Source organism: Ostrinia furnacalis, unplaced genomic scaffold (genome assembly GCF_004193835.3).
Source record: "Ostrinia furnacalis isolate ACB-3 unplaced genomic scaffold, ASM419383v2 OfSCF1734, whole genome shotgun sequence".
Classification (NCBI taxonomy): Eukaryota; Metazoa; Arthropoda; class Insecta; order Lepidoptera; family Crambidae; genus Ostrinia; species Ostrinia furnacalis.
In genome coordinates, this window is record NW_021131973.1 from 58362 (window position 1) to 78628 (window position 20267).

The window sequence follows — 20267 nt, forward strand, 5'->3', positions numbered from 1 at the left end:
CAGTAGGATAAAAATACTTTTGTTCTGACAAGAAAGGTCGGATAAGTATTTCATTTGACCTCTACCGAGAAGACTTCAATCCAAACAACGTAGGCTAGACAAATAAAATAAATGCCTACTGAGATAAAGTATGAGCCCAAAACAGCCTCAAAATAGTATGTATCATTATACAATATACAATATACAAATCCTACACTTTATAATAAGAAATCATGGATTCTTTACCTCCCCTTTCTAGAAAATTTTGTCACGAAAGCTAGCCACTTCTGTCCTTATAAGGGTCCAATCTATCTCTGGATAAATCTAAATCTTTAAGACTGGGTTGCACCATCTTACTATAACTTTGACTAACATCAAAAATCTGTCTATCTCCATAATTTATTTATTTATAATGTACAAAAAATACCGATTAACGTTATAGTTACGGTCAAAGTTAGGTGTGCAACTCATAATGTTAAAACATTCTAAACAGACGCCTTTTAGCGCTAGTCAAATCGTGTTTCTAAACTCCCCATAACATTTAATTTCATGGATATTGAAATATACATTTTGCACGGTAAAAACAAACTATTTATATAGGCTTTCTTATTGTATTACAGAGCTATGACTAATTCTAGTTACGATCTGCTAGATTCCGTTTGACACAGCATGAGTCATACAAAAGTACCGGGACACTATCCTCCCTGAATACATGACGCACGTTTCCTGGAAAACCGGGAATAGCCGGATTAAGGGAAGAATCCTTGTGAATTGAATTTTCCGCGAAGTAATATGAAGGCAGATTTTCTTTGTTTGTGCTACTACAATATGCTGGAGTGTGTTGGTTGAAATAATGTTTGTTAATGATAAAGGTTTCCAAAATAAAGGTTCTGATCCAGGAGAGGCATGTTAAAGTCATAAAGCCATAGTCAATAGGTAGCACGTTAAGAAAAAGTACCTATTCAAGAAAGCGATTAAGCGTCTAACGAACTGCTACACGTGCACCATTATAAGTTCAATAGCATTTATTGACCTTGTCACTGCCATACTTATGATATCATTGTACGCTTCTGTCAAGATTCATACTCGTGTTATGATTTGTAAAATGTAAAAAATAAAAGATACTTTATTGGAATACATGCACTTGATACGTCCACAACTTATTAAGCCCACAAAGGCTTTCAACAAGTTCAACCAAGTGGTATATTTCCTGTCATCGCCAATCAGCGTTCAACAATCGCGTCTGTCACCAATCGATGACGACAAATTACTGCTCAGCAGACCGAGGCCGAGTGACTTTGGCATTACCATTTGCTTTGAACTCCTCAATTACGGAGTTTCACTTTCTGTTATTCTCTCCACTTGAAACGCATCATGTTTCCCAGTAAGGAATGATGATAAGGCATGCGACTGTGCCAAGATAATGGAGACTCAATACCATAGGTAAGGACCATAGATATCAAGACAAAGACTGTGGTATCTTAAATTACATGACTGTATTTGGTAATATTTTGCAACAACGATGTAACGATATGCTGTCGCAGCACCTACCTACGAGTACTTACGTACATACAGGTTTGTATAACGCTAAAACTGGTATCTGATCTTGACCTCAACTTTCCGCTCCGAGGGATAGGTTAGGATAGGTTATGCCGTAAGGATACACAGTAAGAAGCTTCTTTTATTGAATTTAGTCTCACAACGAATTAGCAAAATGGATGCCAAATAATGATAAATGTATTTTGAATAGATTAGATTAAGCAAAAAAGTGAAAAACAAGTGAGTTTTCTCTTACAAATGGTAACTCGTGAGCGAGGCGCGATGGCATACCGGCCACTAAATAGTGCTTACAACGCCACGCACCGTGACGCGTTGTCATCAGGTTTCTACCGACTCCGCAGAATGTGAATAAATGAGCACACGACTCAAGTATTTGATTAAAAACCACCAGAGATAACACGATGATTAACCATTTGTCAATTCTCGTTGAGGAATGTTTCCTAGGATTTTGTTTGATGTTAGATTCTTCTTCTTCTTGTCTTGTCGACAACAAACACACAAGAAAGGCGTTGTCAGTTACATTTCTTGCGCTACATTCGAGTTGATTAAATCTGACCCAGGATTGTTGTGACCTCTGTAGTTGTGTAACCTAAACCCACCTTCGCCATAGAAAAAGAAGCCCTTTAGATTTATTTGAATGTCAAACTTTATTTCACTCGCAACACAATACAATGCTGTAGGTATTTTATTTTCACAACAAACAATTAACTAGAAATACGTTTTGTATTGGAATATCTAACTACCATCTTACTAAATAAATAAGAATTCCGAAGTTATCAGAAGAATCTATTTTACGTAGACAAGTGGACGTTACTTTTGGCTTACAAAACAAATGAGTTTTATTCTATTGTTCGACTAAAGAATACACGCCTACACACAGCAATAACTTACGACTTGTGCATCTAGTTAATAAATAAATAAATGTTCAAACTATTATGTTTAGGTCCAAACTCAGAGAGAATTTATCAAATACTAGCTTTCCGCTCGCGGCTTCGCCCGCGTGGAATTTTGTCTGTCACAGAAAAACAATATCGCGCGCATATTTGCTCACCGTTTAGACCTACCCTGGACTACGACAAACATTTTAAAACCAAAATCAGCTCAATCGGCCCAGTCGTTCTCGAGTTTTAATCAGACTAACGAACATCAATTCATTTTTATTTATATAGATTAGTGATAAACAAGGTTCGGTAAATATACGCGTGTGTGTCCGTAATACGGGTATCGGAAATCCCATTTTCGGGATCACCTGTAGATTGGAAATATGGGATATGATATGGAATATTCATCCAGGCGAACGCTACGCTATTACGGGATATCACATTCGTTACAGGTTTTTTACGTCCAAAAGATTGTAGGTTCTGTTTTATACCGATTTTAAAACATAAACTCAGAACTTTTGTTATAGCACAGCAACTTCAACTAGCTCGGAAAGTTTCAAGTTTTATGTTTCAAATGCTTGGTTCGGGCACTCTGGAAAATGTCCCAGATGGTTCCCTTTATAAATCACTAGCTTTTGCCCGCGGCTTCACCCGCGTGAAATTTAGTGTCACAGATCGGCATAAATTATAGCCTTTATGTTAATCTAGGTTACAAACAATAATACTGTAAAGTTTCAACAAAATCCGTTCAGTGGTTTTTGCGTGAAAGAGTAACAAACATCCAGACATCCAAACTTTCGCATTTATAATATTAGTAGGATACTAATATTATAAAGCTGAAAAGTTTGTTTGTTTACTTGAACGCGCTAATCTCAGGAACAACCGGTCCGATTTGAAAAATTCTTTCAGTGTTAGAAAGCCCATTTATCGAGGAAGGCGCTATCACGCTAAGAGTAATAGATGCAGAGGAAAAAAAATGAAAAATGTTGCGAAAACGGGTTTTCGCGCGTACGAAGTCGCGGGCACAGCTAGTATAGTAATATTAGCGAGTGCACCAAGTTATATTTGCTCATAGCAAAGTTTTACAAACGATCCTTTAGAAAAATCTATTTATTCTTCTTTGTTTAGCTTAATCCAGTTTCTAACACCGAAACTATAAGGACTTTTGTTTTTTAATTAGCATTTCGCACTACTGAAGAAAACACTAATTTAATGGCCTGACGGCGGATGTCTGGGTCCAATAAATTAGTAACTTAGTTTGACATTGACACGGAAAGAAAAAGAAGTAGGTAATTAGATGGTCAAACTAGAGTAGAGCCTGGCTTCTTACTAGACTGTTCCTTACCTGGAGTTGAACGCATATTCCCGACGTGAAAAAAAGTATAGAACCTGGCTTTTGATTTGTGGTGGGATTTTCCCCCGGGACAAACTTAACCTTCATTGGTTGGGTTTTTGTGGCGGTTAAGCTGTAGATCCTGGCTACACAGGAGTTGCAGTGGTGGGAACGAGAGGTGGGAATAGTCCTGTTGTGGTGGGATTGTGGGAAGGTTGGTATCTGACCTAGTTACGGTCTAACTATATGGTAATGCCAAACAAAAAGTAACCATAATCGCCCTATATTCTCACGCACGCTTCCTGCGCGCAACAGTTTAGTGTATTATCCAGTAAAAAGTGCATTTGCTGCACGATTGGCCGCGAGCGCGCTTTCTGCGGAAGAATGCCACGAACAGCATAATTGTTAGGAAAAATCCGCTTTTGATTTGTGTTTGTTACGATATGCCTTGGAAAAATATGCGAAAAATTCGGTTGGTTTTAACAGCTTTTTGAAACCTGACCGTAAAGTGTTCATCATTTTTATTTCTTACTCCTAACTCCTTTCTGTCTACACGTGTAGTGTCTAGTTACACGTGGCAAAGACCTATTTTGTTAGGAAAGAAAATTTTATTTTTATACTAGTTATTTTCCCTAGATTTGTATCTATGGAAACCGTTTTCCTTGTGTAGGTACCTACCTATCCTATTACTTATTGAGTGANAAAATTTAAGGAACCATTTGGTCATTACAGAATCTTCTGTAGGTATTTAAAATTACAAAATAAAACTGCGCGCGCGTTGTCTCCCCACCGCCCCCTCAAGCCCTCCGCCGGCCTAGCGCGCCCATCGAATACATTTTTAGCCGTTTCGTTTTGGCTAATGTGCACATTAGCCGGCTAAAGATGGAATATTACGACGCAAACTAACATGTTATCGAACTTTAGCTGCTTCTCGAAGATAAACTTAAGTTTAGCCGGCTAATCTTAAGCTTATGTTCACAACTATCTTTAGCCGTAACATATATACAGGGTGTTAGGTAAATGGGTATATGAGCCGGCACTAGCCCATGTTAACATGGTCATATAAATGGTATGGTGAAGTCAGAAATTCGATATCATCATTTTTATGTTTTTTAATTTTCATACAAAATAAATTTTATAAAATCCGATTTGTATGAAAATTAAAATAATTTAAATGAAGATATCAATTTTCTGACTTCACCATACCATTTATATGACTATGTTAACATGGGCTAGTGTCGGCTCATTACCCATTTACCTAACACCCTGTATATTTAATATTATACCAAATCGGGAGACCTATACAATTTTCAGAGCCCTGTAAAAGGTAACTGAAACACCGTTGAGGAAATTTTATACGTCTACTAAGCCATATTCAATCAGTATAACAGGATTCATTAAGCAGTAAATGACGTGGAATATCCCACCTTACAAACTCAAGATGACTAGTTACATAATAAATACTCTTTATTGCACACCAAAGAACAGAACAGAAAGAAAAGGAACACAAAAGGTATTTGTAAGTAAATAAAATAAATATAAAGAAACACGCTGTTTGACGAGTTACACCCACTAGCACTTAGAACTGCCGTTGGCATTTTAGTTAAAAAAAGAAAATTAATATTTTATTATCACGTCTTTGGAATGTTTATTTTTTTTCTAATACGCCCAAGCAAACGCAGAAAAAAGATTTATCTCTCACTTTTTTTATACTATCATTTGTTTTATTTAATCTTGAACGACCTATAGTAGAACAAAATACAAAATGTTTTATTTCTCACTCCTTTCCTTTAGTCTTTTGTTTTCTTGGTTCCAAACCAAAATAAATGAAGGCAATCTGAACAACTGTCAGATGTAACAATAAAATGCGACGTTTGACACAAACATACATGGTAGCTGACCATTAGTGAGTTATCAGAAGCGGTGACCGATTTCCAAAGCTGTTTACAAGAGCAGCCATTTTGGTCAAGCCACAGTGAAATAAGAAGAGCCAGACGTTTGCTTTTAGATTGATATATTGCGTTAAAATACTGCAGGTAAAAAAAAACAATGTAACAAATAATGTAAGATGTTGTCATGAAATTGCTTTTGCTGTAAGTTTTGCTGGATATTTTTATTGTAATTAACTTGGTTAAGTAGGATGTAGTAGTAAGTTGTATTACAAATTATTTCCGATTGTTGTTCGCTTAATGATCCAGTTAATATCATAACATAAAACATAACCATGTAAGTATAGAAGTATACTTAATAGAAGCAGTATAAACAAAGCAGGCTTATTCTGTAGCTTTCCGCCCGCGGCTTCGCCCGCGTGGAATTGTGTCTGTCACAGAAAAACTTTATCGCGCGCGTCCCTGTTTCAAAAATCGGGATACAAACTATCCTATGTCCTTTCCCGGGACTCAAACTATCTCTATCCCAAATTTCATCAAAATCGGTTTAGTGGTTTAGGCGTGAAAGCGAGACAGACAGACAGACAGAGTTCAACGACCCAAAATGAATCTTGGCCTTCTGTTCTGTTCTGCGCCATCTCTCGCCAGTAATCTAAAGTTTTATCGACCTATTTTCTTTCACAATGGGCTGGCTTATCTCTTTGTCCTATGGTAAGCCACATCGATAGACAATTCCTCGTCCCACATGATCGAATCGCTCATTTAGTGTAATGACCGCCATTAGTATCTTTTGGGGCAGGGTCCACACTTAACGTGGTCATTCGTCAGGGGCCAACGCGGTTAAGTGAGAAAAATTGGTAATTAATTCTTAGTCGGCTATTAACTAATAAGATGCCCCCTCGTTTAATAAAAAAGTCATAGGATGATAAGTTTATTCATCTATGCACATTAATATAAGTACTATTTCGTAGTGCACGAAAACGTTCTATCTTCTGGATGGATTTGGGCCTAAATTGTGCAGTCTCTTTTGGGTACGTTTCGTTCCATTCTAGTTTTGTGCGGTATTCTTTCTACAAAATACTGTAAGTGTGATTTGAAAATTTTAATGATAGGTCAAACACAGTTTTCAACCTTGGTGTGACAATGAGCATGATTCATGCCTGCCATTCAAACCATAAAAATGCATAATGATGTTGTGATGTCTGTCTCAGGTCTAGAAACCAAACCCAAAACCTCCGGCTCTCAACTGGTAGACCAGTGTTATCAAAATATACCTATACATATAACTCAAAGGTGACTGACTGACTGACTGACATAGTGACTACCAACGCACAGCCCAAACCACTGGACGGATCGGGCTGAAATTTGGCATTCAGGTAGATGTTATGACGTAGGCATCCGCTAAGAAAGGATTTTACGAAACTCCATCCCTAAGGGGTTAAAACGGGATCCACGCATAGGAAGTCGCGAGCGGCCGCTAGTCATTCAATATACTCCATGAGTAAAAGCAACCAATGTAGCAGATATGTAAAATTCGTTATTTTCAACCTGGTTTCAATTAAAACGAACATTATCTGACCTTGCCACTCAAACCGGTTTATATCTTTCAAGTTCATTTGTATTTTTCGTTACATTGCAAGTAAGCAATTAACATTTAATTTGCTTGTTTCCTACTTTATAACATGATAAACATCCCACGATCCATTTTAAATTGAAATTATTCGTTTTATGGTCGCGTATTTTCGAAACAACTAACTATATCTGCTGGGTAACCATTGGAACCAACCATACATAACCTTTGGTTAGAAGTACGTACCTATCCTAAGCAACGTTTTAAAAGTAACATTTATTTACAGTATTTAACTAGAGGCCTCGTTTACACTGAACAAGTAGACCTACGGCACTCAAAACCAATAAACTAATTATAAAATAACATCCATGAGGAAAAAATATAAAATTAACAGGTATATCCCTAATAACATATGTTGACAAGGTCAACTTACATTTGGTGGAGAGATTAGGTACCTAATTTTTAGTTAAACTGGAATTTATTTACCATCCAACCAAGTTGATATGTTTGAGCCAACATTTGAACCAATGACCAACTCGTACATGGATGCCATACTGCTAGTATGGATATGGTGGATGGACGACGTTTAAAAAGCGGTCAGGAGCGATAGGTCATGATCGGAACGGGGTCAATCGTGTGATACGTTCGACTTCTAATTATATTAGCAGAAAAATGGAGCAATCTGCTCAGTGCAATTAGAGATCGCGTTGCAGAGATAGGGTTGTCTAATTCTTGATTTATTCATTATTTATTTGGTCTACCAGCAAAAGATACACCGAAAATATCTTATTAAATTATTACTAACAAGAATTACCTAGTGCAAGACCAATTTTAAAAGGTAAAAACGAAAGAGAAGAGCATGAAAGATGAAACTCAGTTTTAAATGCTGTTAATGATGACGATGTCGATATTATTACTGTACTTGGTGTTTAAAATCAACGAGGCTCAAGATTACCAAGTGTTGCCCCACTTACACACACTCATCACCAGCACAAGCACATGATTCGGCTCACTTCATCATAAGAAGCTCTAGTATTTACTCGCCAATGTGTCAATAGAAAATCCTCCCAAATTCCAAATTAACTTCTGAGTGGCAGCCCTAGCAAGCAAGGTAATCCACGGCCTTCATATTTGAACAAGTTCGCCTGCAATTAGTTCGCAGCGAGATCGGCTCACATTAAACTGGAATATTGAGTTCACGAGCAAACTTGCAGGTTTTATTTCATACTCAACTGGCAACGGATTTTCACAGGAAAAATTAAAACCTTTCCACGTGAATCTACATAATATCGTGAACTCTCTAAAAATGAATGGTTTTCTATTTAAAAACCTTAAGGTTGAGATAATGCAATAGGAAATGTGGTGGAAATTGGAATTTAGGAGAATGTAACCTTTCTGGTGAAAATAAGGGGACGACAATTCATCCGTGGACCACTGGGACAATTATTGAGTCCACAATTTTAAAATTCATTTGTAAACCACTCGGCACATTGAGTACCTTTAAAAAACTTGAACCAAACAAAGGCACCAACTTTAAATACTTGCAAAAGGCAGATGTTGCTCACGCGCACAACAGACTTATTCAAAAGGATGTCAAGAACAATGCTCTTATTGTTTTAAAAGCACGTATGTATTGCATAAGTTCATTTATTTATAGCCGACATTTTACACGCGAAATTCGTTCTTATTTAGAAAACGGTAAAGGAGAATGTGCGTTAAAGTATGTTACAACGATTTGCCCGACTGTGGAACAAAAGTTGCGTATCGGGTTGCTGCTGATTTATTAGCAAACCCTGGGTTTTGCACACAAATGTTTTCGATATTTTTTGTTGTGAAGTCGATCTAGAACTTTCTGACGTATTTTATGAGGGTCAGCTAGTTTTAGGACACAGAGAGATGTTCAATGTTCTAGCATTACTTATCATATTAACTACTCTGTCTGACGACTCTGGGTGCAAGGACATTCATTTGATGTGTCATCAGTTACCTACATTAAAGTCCGTTGTTTACTTACTCAGATATGAACAAAAGATGAATTAAGCACTTAATTTGTTTCAATCGTGAAATGAGATGGGCATAATATTATAATATTAGCTAAAAAAGATATTGTAATGATAGCTTACTATGAGAAGTTAGTCTGAATTTTAGAAAGTACTCTACTTACTTCACATCTGCTAAGAGCAATGACATCCGTCACAGTATGCAGCGGTGCAAATTCGTTTTCTTTACTTTTACTCGGTTTACTAACTGTAGCAAGTACATTTCAATCAACTTCTCAAATCCATTCCTGCGGGGGATCCCACAGTGACATCTTAAAAAGTAGGTATATCAATTGATTGTTTTATTGGTCAACGGACCAATAAGTACAAAAACAAGATACACTTTTGTCGCTTAACTAAAACAATCGACAATGTGAGTGTAATTTTAATTAATTTTAGGTTCAAGTAGTTAGGTGCTGATAACGATTTAAGTAGGTACGACACTTATTGCAGTTCTCTCTATCACTGACAAACAACCAGTCAATTCTCATACTTCACTAGAATCAATTTCACTTAAGCACTCTCCCAAATTAAATTCTAGTAACAACTCATTTTCTATAATATCATTAACCCATATAATCGTCTTGTTAAAATCGCAAAGACATCGGTGGAAAATTGTCAATTCTCTGGATCTTAATGGATATCATCGCGACTGTCGTCTGCGCGCACGCACGTCTGTCACGCAGGCCCGCATTTACGAGCCGGCTATTGTCTTAGCTACTGTTATTTTTCACATAAAAATGAGCCCATTCCAGTTCACTAACACTATGCACATAATATACGATCCTAAGCGATCATCATTATACCTCAATGCCACTAATATTATCTAGGTTTAATGTAGCATTCTTAAGCATGTTAACATCATCATCCATCATGACAATTTGAGCCAATGGTAGTCCACTACTGGAGATAAGCTTCCATAAGGAACGCTAGACGCAACAAGTCTCTTTCATCGAGCCCTTGCATCTATTCTGGTTAATGTCATCCGACTATTGAGTAGGTGGACTGGACATTCTACTCTACGTATGTGAGATACTGAGATATGGCCTCTAGACTCCCTTCGAAAAGCCGTTTATTCCAGTCCATTCCTTTCGTCACTTATGGCTGATCCACTGCTAGTTGCAGTTTTTACTTAGTTCTTCTGCTGAATGTCGTTAGATACGCACCATCTTCCATCTTTACAAATGTCTAATCCTGCTGCAAATTAGATACTTATTTATTACTTATGCTTTGAGCTATATTCGTTAGTAGTCTAGTTCTGTTTGGATATCATTTCTGATTATTGATTAAATAAATAAATAAATAAATAAATTAAACTTAAATTGATTTTTTTATAATAATTTGCACAGAAACGCAGAATTGAGACACATGGCTTTTCAAATATACTGCTGTGGCGTAAACGGTGATCCAATGATTTAGATAAATATCGAAACACCATGTAATATGAAACTACTATTTATGCTAAATTATGTATTTTTCATACAAAATACATAATTTAGCATGTCATGCCTTTTAAGAACTTCAAGATTTGTATATGAGTACGGACAGCATAGTTATTTGCGAGATCAATAGCCGGTAATATCAGTAATATAGCTTGTCTACACTGCAATTGGGTATGTAAAAATTACAAATTATTTCACGCCACAATTTTCCAAGATAAATCAATTATGATGAGAATTTCTAAGAGTTCTTCAACGACCGGCTGAAATAGGAGACGTGGGCGAGAATACATATATTATGTTGTAGGGTTGGTAGGTATTTTACTTTCAATAAAGTATTTCAATATTAAAAGTTTCTACGAGCAATTTTCTAAATTGATTACTGAAGAAATTACCTCTATAAAATTTTATAGTTCTAGCGTGGTTTTTCCGCAAACGTAGGTATTCATTAAAACCTTTGTGTATAAGAAATTCCGTAGCTGTGACGTTATATGTTTGCGAAATAAAACATGTTTTGTTAGTCACATGCACAGTGAAACCATCTGTTCACTATGTTCTACACCTGGTTGATGATTGTTTAAGGAAATAAGTCATGTTCTATTAACTACATTGTGTTCATTTGATTTCTAAGACGTGCAACTGTGATGGTATGGTAGTAGAGCATAAGATTGACAGTCTTATAGCTAGAAAGACATTTCTTCCAGACACTTCGGAAGGGGACAAGACAGTCATCAGACAGTCTGATGATTCTAGGAAGATTTAAAGTAGCCGATTCTGAATTTTGATTGTCATGAATGATAGTTATACTTTATTGGCTTGGTGTGGTTAGTGGTAAGAGTAGGTAATGCTATTGGAATAATTGATATAATATACGAACAATAAGATCATACATTTTAATGAAAGAAAGAGGATTACATAAGTCTTGAATGCCGACATAGACAGCATAGTATTACTCGAGAAAGCTATACCCGATAGAAGCCGTAAATAACGAAGCAAACAATTATTCCATCGCTTAATTACACGATCCGACTCTGCCACGGCCGCAATATCAAACACATGTTCAATATTCATGTTAGCTTGTATATTTAGGTCCAAACTACACCACGATGATGATATACATATTTTGCTATGTACATATTTTGCGATACTCGAACTTGTATAAGATCATAAGGTTAACTCGTTTGCTTTAAGGTTGAAAGGTCAAGATCCCTAAGACACTAAACCCTAAAGGTTTTTGATAATCCGTGAAATCCGGGAATCTTGAATGTTTTAAATTCTAAAAATGGGCTTAGGTATCTAAAGAAGAGTTATAAGCAAAAAGCTTCCAAGAATAATTAACGTTAAACTACAAAAGAGGATAAAGCTAGACTACAAAAAAAATAGGCGTTAGACCACTGTTTAAAACACCCCTTTGTTGTCAAGATTTCTCCAAAACAAATTGCAGTGTAGCTTCAGCCTAAGATTTTGCGATACATGTGTCCAAGCGTGACATTGCGGTATAAAAAGTTCAAATGGACGTCATTACAACCGATTAATTAACTTCTAACAAAATAGTAATGAAAGTCGTCATCGTCATAATTCTAAATGCGTCACACGATAAGCCATTCTCCTTCGAAACGATCAAAAATCATTGAACTTTAATCGATTACGTTTAGAGTTAAGTTATTTGTCCTTTCGAAAAGTTAGTTACTTAGATGTCTTTTTACTTTATTTTCGAGCGATAAATCCTATTCTAGTTTGTAGACTTGATGCAAGCGTTGGAAAAGCCTATGTCAAAAGCGATAATGACGAGCTCATTTTCGGCAAATGAGAAACCATTCATGTAAGGAGAGTATGGTGGAGACTTCTTGCATCATTATATTAGTTGTTACACATACTTTGAGATAGGTACTTAGCTTGAACTTATGATGCAATGATTTAGTGCAATGATAACAAAATAATCTACCTTCAGTTAAAGATCATCTTAGTAATGGTTATTATGCAACGCGCTAATAGTAGGATTTATTGGACAGTGTCTTTTAATGTCTTTTACTATTTATTTGATTTCGTACAGCGGAAGACTCGGTTTTTAAGGAAGAATTTATAAATTTAAAACAACTTTACATATTTTTTCTTGTAAATGACAAAGAAGAAATTACTTATTTTGATGATAACCTCATCGCTTCAAGCTTGAAATAAAGTTACGATCCCTTAAATAGAAAAACATAAAAACGCGCGCGTTCATCGATCAACTCGCGCGTTGTCAAGTGTAGTAGTGGATCAAATGACGAAAATAACGTAAAAGCGGCTTACGACACCCGCATCCTGTCTTTTTGAAACTTCAAAATATTGTAGGTACTAACTACATATAAAGCAGACACTTTTTGCCTTAGTGAGATAATAGAAAACCAGGTTATTAAAAATCTTTGTTACTTTAGGGACCTTTGCGATCATACGCTTACTTTATTACTTGAACGATCAAGACAACCGACTGGACATGAACTAAATCCAAGACCAAGTGGAGATGGCTTATAATAATGTAAGTTTGAATTGCTAAGTCAACGAGAACTCACGTTCAGGTTTATGAAGGGAGCATCTAATTTACAATGTCAGTCTTACTATAACTGGAAAGGAAATATTGGAGATAAAAGTCCTAGAAACTAACTGGCTTAGTTCATATATTCGAAAATGAATATTGCTAGAGTTTCTACCCTTTTTATTCAGGATGTAGTCACACACAGGTTCGTGAGTATATTTGAGCCCTTACATTATGACAAAAAACCCGCCCCCACAACTCAGTGTTAAATACCCATAACAACTTGCAGGTGGCTTAAATCAACAGACTCTGTTCAAACATTCATTGTCGAAATTCTGACTTGGAAATTTTCTATTCGCGTGAATGTAAACATTCCCAAAGTTAGGTTTGTAAGTATTTTTGTAGATTCAAATTTTTAAGGTGTTAAGTCATTAAAGAACAGGTAATGATTATAAGGTATGCCATTAAAGACTATTTAGCGATAAGAGTTTAACGAAATAATATTGGTAAACTAACCTTAGTAAACCCCACGACCGCCTTTTGAAATTTTGAAGAACTAACAGGGGGAGAGAGGAGAGCATCCTAGACTTTAGTTTCACGAATTTATATTATTAATTGCTTGATTACCATACCTATCTACATAATTGTTTTGCTTCATCTTGGAAATAGACAGTAGTTATAAGCCTGACCTCGCGTTTTCGTAGTTACACAAACGGGGCGATTTTAATCACTTCACGCGTCGATTATAACCGATGTCGGAACGAATAAACACTCTTAACCAGCAGTGTAAAGATAACCGTTATTTCCTATCGCTGATTGAGTAATTTCGATTTGCGTGTGCAACTTTCTATCTTCCTCCATCTTGTTCCTAATACAAATGCGTTGGGCGAAACAAATTGAAACGGATGCGGATGAAAACAAAGGTTTTTTTCTTCGTTTAAATGTTTATTTTGGACGTAGAAAGATTAGGTAGAAGTAGGTGTTCGACGAACTGGTGGGAGACCGTTTTCTACAGTTAGACGTAATAATTTGTTAAACTTATTGGATTAACAGATAAAGAGCTTTATCACTTAAATCCAGTAAGCAATACCTACGATTAATTTGTCGATTGCCGGTTTTACACATTAATCTCCTTAGTTCCTACCTAAACTTAACTAGGTAGCCTATAGGTAGTAAGTAGGTAGGTACCTACCTACTTTGTACGAAAATAGCCACAACCACAGTCGTTTGGTTAGGAGCCTAACACATTTTTTTCAGTTAGACGGCGTAGGAAAACCGGCTCGACGAGGAATGGCGATGCGAGTCAACAGGTAGGGAACAGGGCACTGACCTACAGTCGCCACTGCACAGCATGAATGGCACCGCTCAACGTTCAGCTGACAATCGAATACAACCTCAAATCGATTCTAAATAACGCCTAACAGTCAAATTATCACACGAAAAGGCTGGTAAACACTCTTATCTCACACGTTACTGCATAAAATAAACAATCACGCGTGTTATATTTACATTAAATGTAACGACTGCAGCGATAACCTTCACAAGTCTTCAACGGTATTTGGACGAATTACAAACAAATCCAACAATAAAAAACATCTCGTCTCGGTTTACTGTATTTTGAAGAGTAACTAAGTAGGTAATACAATCGAAATGCCACTCACCTTCCTCTCGCAAACTGCAAGCGAAACGAGTCGTTCCGAGCTAGTTGCAAGCAGCCCGTGTCCTTATGAACTTAACAAAGGTACTGTAACTTTCACCGGCGGACGCCAGCCCCAAGAATCGACCATATACGGGCTATACGGCCCTCTTGCTTCGCGATGAGCGAAGGTTCGTCTACTTACGCGCTTTTTTATTGAACGAAACAGTAACGTTCAATTGAAACGGTAAATTACGATTGCAAAAAAACTTAGACGCACTTCACAAACACTCGTATGACCACATTGAACGCACCGCACTGTCGCCGTGTGACATCCGCGAGGCGAAAGTCCTTTAGCGGGAGAGGTCCGTGTTGAAAAAAGTTGGGAAACTTTTCGTGTGTCGGTTCCCGTTCGAGCGTGCCGACACGTCTGTTCGGGGCGAACGCGTCGCGCGAATGCCGATTGCCGGCTCCGTGAGAGCGGACGAGGCGACAGCAGACAGCGGAGCGTGCGCGCGACAGAGCATCACGGAGCATGCGGGAGCGAGCGGGACGGGAGACCAGAAACCGTTTGTGCTCCCCTGCCCCCGCGTGCCAAAAATTAAGGGGAAGTTAACTAAAACACCTGCCTGTTCTCCTCATTTTTATTTTGGTCATTCATAATTTCGCAATTTTTCCGCTTCGATATCGGGAATAAATGACAATTTTTTGATTCATTTTTACTATTCTAGATAGGTAGGCTATGATATAATAAAAAGTTGAAACTAAAAAATACAGTAGATGGANTACATAGATGGAAATATAACTCGAAATTCTAAGTCAAAATGTGCGTATACAAATTTTTAGTTTTGAAAAATTATACTTAGTAACATGACATAGAAATAACATTATTGAAAGATTTCACTGGTTTATAAAAACACCCTAATAACAGTTATCTTATTCGAATACATCAGTCACAAAATTGTTTACTTACTAGGTACCTACAAATAATAAGAGAGAGAATGTTTATTTAAAAGACAAAACAGAATGTTAAAGTATTAACTTAATCAAAATAATGTAATTATGCAATGCTTGCAAGAAGTTTGATTAGCCAAAGCCCATTTATGTCATGTATATTTAATGGTAAAAATATGATTCAAATGCTAACTAGTGAAAATTCTCTCTTAAGTGGTAACATTTCAACTGTAGAAAAATAAACTTTGTAAGTCATCAAAGTTTTCAATTAATCTGCTAATTTATTGTACATCATCAAACATTTAGTTTGGGCATGTTATTTATTACAGTTTATAAATGAAAAATAGAATGATAGAGAGAAATACACTATGGGAAAATACACAAATAGGAAATGGCTTCCATGGCCACGCATATGTTAAATAAATTCATAAAATTTCATTTACATAGAAACATCTAAAGCACTCATATTTCACAATAGGTAAACAAGTACATATTTACACAGAATTAAGTAATATTAGCAATTAAAATTATTGCTTATTTGTATTCAATTAATTCATAATACATAAAAATAATCTCTTATATACAATACAAATTTTAATCCTAAAGAAAACATACTATCATTGCCGTAGTAAACCATCCGGAATACTTAGTTCTTGTGGAATTAGCAATGGATTTGCTGGAACCGGATGAAGTTTTGGCTCTTTCTTATACGCTGTATAGTCAGGTTTAGGTTTTGTGAAAAACTGAGTTCTTATAGATAAAACTATTGTATTTATAAAACTGATTATAATATAAATGCCACCAATAATGGAGAACAGTCTTAATGTAAATGTTAAAACGTTTTCCCTTTCCTGATATACTTTGACTTTTAACGCAGCCATGTCATATTTCAGGAATATTCCGGGCACTCCGTGAGACCCTTTGGAATGACTAATGGGGCGTTCCAACTCTTTCACTGAGTACTGGTAGGTTTTTATAGATTCAAATGTTGTGTCTACATCAGTGGGAACGACTTCAACAAAGTATTGGAACAACATGCTATCATCATTCGTTATCTTTTCGTCTCCTTCCAATGGGTAAATGATACCATTGGCAGGGCTGCCGAAACTAAGCCTGTTTATTCGATGACTGAAGTTCTGTGGAGTGTCATCGAATAACATATTCAAATGTATGTGTCCTCTGGGAAGATGCAAGCTCTTGCCAGCAGTTATGTGAAAGTTGCCCGCAACTTTGTTTAAAATTAGAACTCCATGCAGTCGACATGCATCTGGCCGTCGATTCGGTTTAGTTTTTCTTGGCGGTATCGTCGCGCGCACGGAACCATGGCCCTTCTTCCAAAGCAACTTCCATACTGAATGGTATTCCTCTCTTAGATACGAATTCAAATATTTCACCGCGTCGAAAGCATCTTGTTGTTCCTGAGTCAGTTCGAACCATGTATCCTCCTCCTGTAATTCTCCAAACCCGAAAACGCTTTGGGACGTCGAGTCCAATATATCAGCTCCAATATTAGAACAGGGCATAGCGACAGTGATATCTATGTTTATTGGCAACTTCTCGTCCATGTCTGTGTCAGGCATGAATTTAAACACTAAATTACTGTCTAAGTAGTAAGTTACTTCACTATAAATAAGCCACAAAATAATAAAAAAAGTGATCACTGAAAATGTGCCGCCGACCGGTGTACTGTCCACGTATTCTTCAGGAACTTTCGGGAAAGCGTCTAGTTCTTTGACTTTATCTAGAACCTTTTTCTTCCCACGGTACCTTAACATTTTATATGATGATGAATAGAGTAGCTAATAAATTATCAAATCAAAAACAAAAATAATTTCATGCACAAAGCAGTTGACGTGTTTTTGACTTTTGACACAACTATCAACTGTCAAGTAAAACGTCAAACAAAAATGATACGTCAGATCTTACGTTTTGCGTTCTGAAATTAGCAAATGAAAATAACGGCGTCGTTACTAAATAATTTTTAACATTATTCTGCCCTCATAAGCCAAAAAGCGGTATCTCAAAAAAAGTCAATTTTCAGATTTTTGTTGCATCTAATAGCTTATCAAATTCCCTATAGGTTAAATGAAGCTACATAACGCTATCTTACCCAGAACCTACCTTAAAACTACTAAGAAAATATTGCATATCTCAAATTAGCAACGTGACAACAACTTGTCAAAAAAACCAAGTCTCGCAACTCAGTTGTTCTACGGTAAAAAGTTGTGAGATCCATTTAATACCATGTCCAGGCCAGGAAATTTTTAACGTTTTACATAAATTATTGACTTGGCCATCGCACTAAATAATTTAATTTACACGTGTTTTCATGCGATGGCCAAGTCAATATATTTATGTAAAACGTTAAAGATTTCCTGGCCTGGACTTGGTATTACATGGATCTCACAACTTTTTACCGTAGAACAACTGAGTTGCGAGACTTGGTTTTTTTGACAAGTATTGTTTTTGATGGGCTCATAAGCCAAAAAGCGGTATCTCAAAAAAAGTCAATTTTCAGATTTTTGTTGCATCTGATAGCTTATCAAATTCCCTACAGGTTAAATGAAGCTACATAACGCTATCTTACCCAGAACCTACCTTAAAACTACTAAGAAAATATTGCATAATTATCTCAAATGGCAATGCCAGATTTTGTATGGAAAGTGGCGTCTTTTTTTTTTTCGCGCGGCCATCGATCAAACTTTGTTTTTTGATTACAAAATAGTGTAATAAACCAAACTTACTATGGCATGTATACCTCTAAACTCAGTCTGAACTGAGTTACGAGCATTAGAAGTTTGATGATTTTCATACTAGATTTGCTTTTTGTGCGCAAGTTTTGTAAGAAATTGCAACAAAATATTGCGCTATTTTTTTATTGCGCTGATTCTGCTCCATACTGATGTCTGGAGCCTTTGATGGATGGTATTGTTTGTTTATAATCTCACTAGTTTGTTGCAATTTCTTACAAAACTTTGCCATAAAAAGCAAATCTAGTATGAAAATCATCAAACTTCTAATGCTCATAACTCAGTTCAGACTGAGTTTAGAGGTATACATGTCATAAAACGTTTGATTTATTACACTATTTTGTAATCAAAAAACAAAGTTTGGTCGATGGCCGCGCGAAAAAAAAAGACGCCAATTTCCGGCATTGTCTTTTATACGATATTACTAAGAGGCTGAGATATTTACTTACGGCTCTTGCGCTTAGTAAAATTAGGCGAAAATATTTCGCAAAATGTGTGATGCCGCTGCACTCGCACAGTTTGTTGCACAAAAATAAACGCTACTAGATGAACAATAAGGACGATATTTAAATATGAATTTATCATAATCGGAACAATGTTTTTTACTCACTACTTACCAAAAATTTTATAAATAACGTAACTATTTTTCTACTTTTTAGTGTACTTTTTTGGAGTCAATTTATTTTGGAGTCAATTTATTTTGGAGTCAATTTATTTTGGAGTCGATTTTTTTAATAGTAGTTTATTTTCCGTAATTACCTAATTTTCCATAATTACATAATTAATTATGGAAAACATTGGGGGAGGCCTTTGTCCAGCGGTGGACGTCATTTGGCTGAAACGAACGAACGAGTTTATTTTATTTTTTACTTTAGTGTTTATAATCTGAACTAAACTCGGAACTGAACTAAACTTGCCGACTTGAGAAACTCGTTTCATATTCATAGGGCCAGGCTACTTTCCTGCCCTATTCCCCGCCACCTCTTTCTTAGGTAAATCGCGATTGTTGCAATTTTTTTCCAAGTGGCAATTAGTTTTACAATATTTTAATGAATTACATCCACGCGTAATTTTGTTCTCTACAACTTGATACAAGTTTCATCAAGATATCTCTAAAATTTCTGAAGTTATCGCTAAAAAACTAATGAGGATCATTTCGATTTTTAGCTGTGAATGCAGATTTATAGGGCTAAGAAATCCTTAATACACAGTCCAAAAATTTTTGTTCTACGACAAAAATTGACAAAGTTATGGCCAAATTACTAAAAAAGTTCACTGACCGCCCGGCGCGGGGACGATGACGTCACTATATCCGATCCGAACGCTGCCGGCGTACTGCGTGGATAGAAAATATTTTTTTCTAGCCAAACTATCAGTTTTAGAGAAAAACTTGTTATGAAATTTATTCATCAGAATAAAGTAAGCTATAGATAGGTAATTTTTAAAAATAGAAATTGTAAAAAATAACGCAAAAAATCCATACGCTCATACGATTCAATGGAACGCAGAGACGCGATTGGGGTCTCCGCGGTGGTATATTTGGCGATGATGACTTGCCTCTCCCCCCCTCCCACCAAGGCCAGAAGCTGGGTAAGGCTTGCCCCTCCCCCCAGGCTATAAGCTGGGTATGAATCTCATTTCTTTTTGTATTTTGTAGACAGCAGTTATGTATCTAGAAAACTGGACCGAAATTGAAAAATTTTACTCGACTTGGCGGTTGCA

The 20267-nt window shown here is 36.4% G+C and overlaps 1 protein-coding gene across 1 annotated transcript; it reads right to left on the reverse strand.

Moving 5' to 3' along the window:
- Positions 1-15695: 15695 nt before the first annotated feature.
- Positions 15696-17665, reverse strand: LOC114353540 (endoplasmic reticulum-Golgi intermediate compartment protein 2). The gene has a single exon (XM_028305582.1). The coding sequence runs from the start codon at positions 17568-17570 to the stop codon at positions 16413-16415; it is 1158 nt and encodes a 385-aa protein (XP_028161383.1). The 5' UTR covers positions 17571-17665; the 3' UTR covers positions 15696-16412.
- Positions 17666-20267: the final 2602 nt, after the last annotated feature.

Excerpts from the sequence above, each read along its gene's own strand:
- LOC114353540 (XM_028305582.1), bottom strand. The coding sequence starts at position 17,570 with ATGTTAAGGTACCGTGGGAAGAAAAAGGTTCTAGATAAAGTCAAAGAA.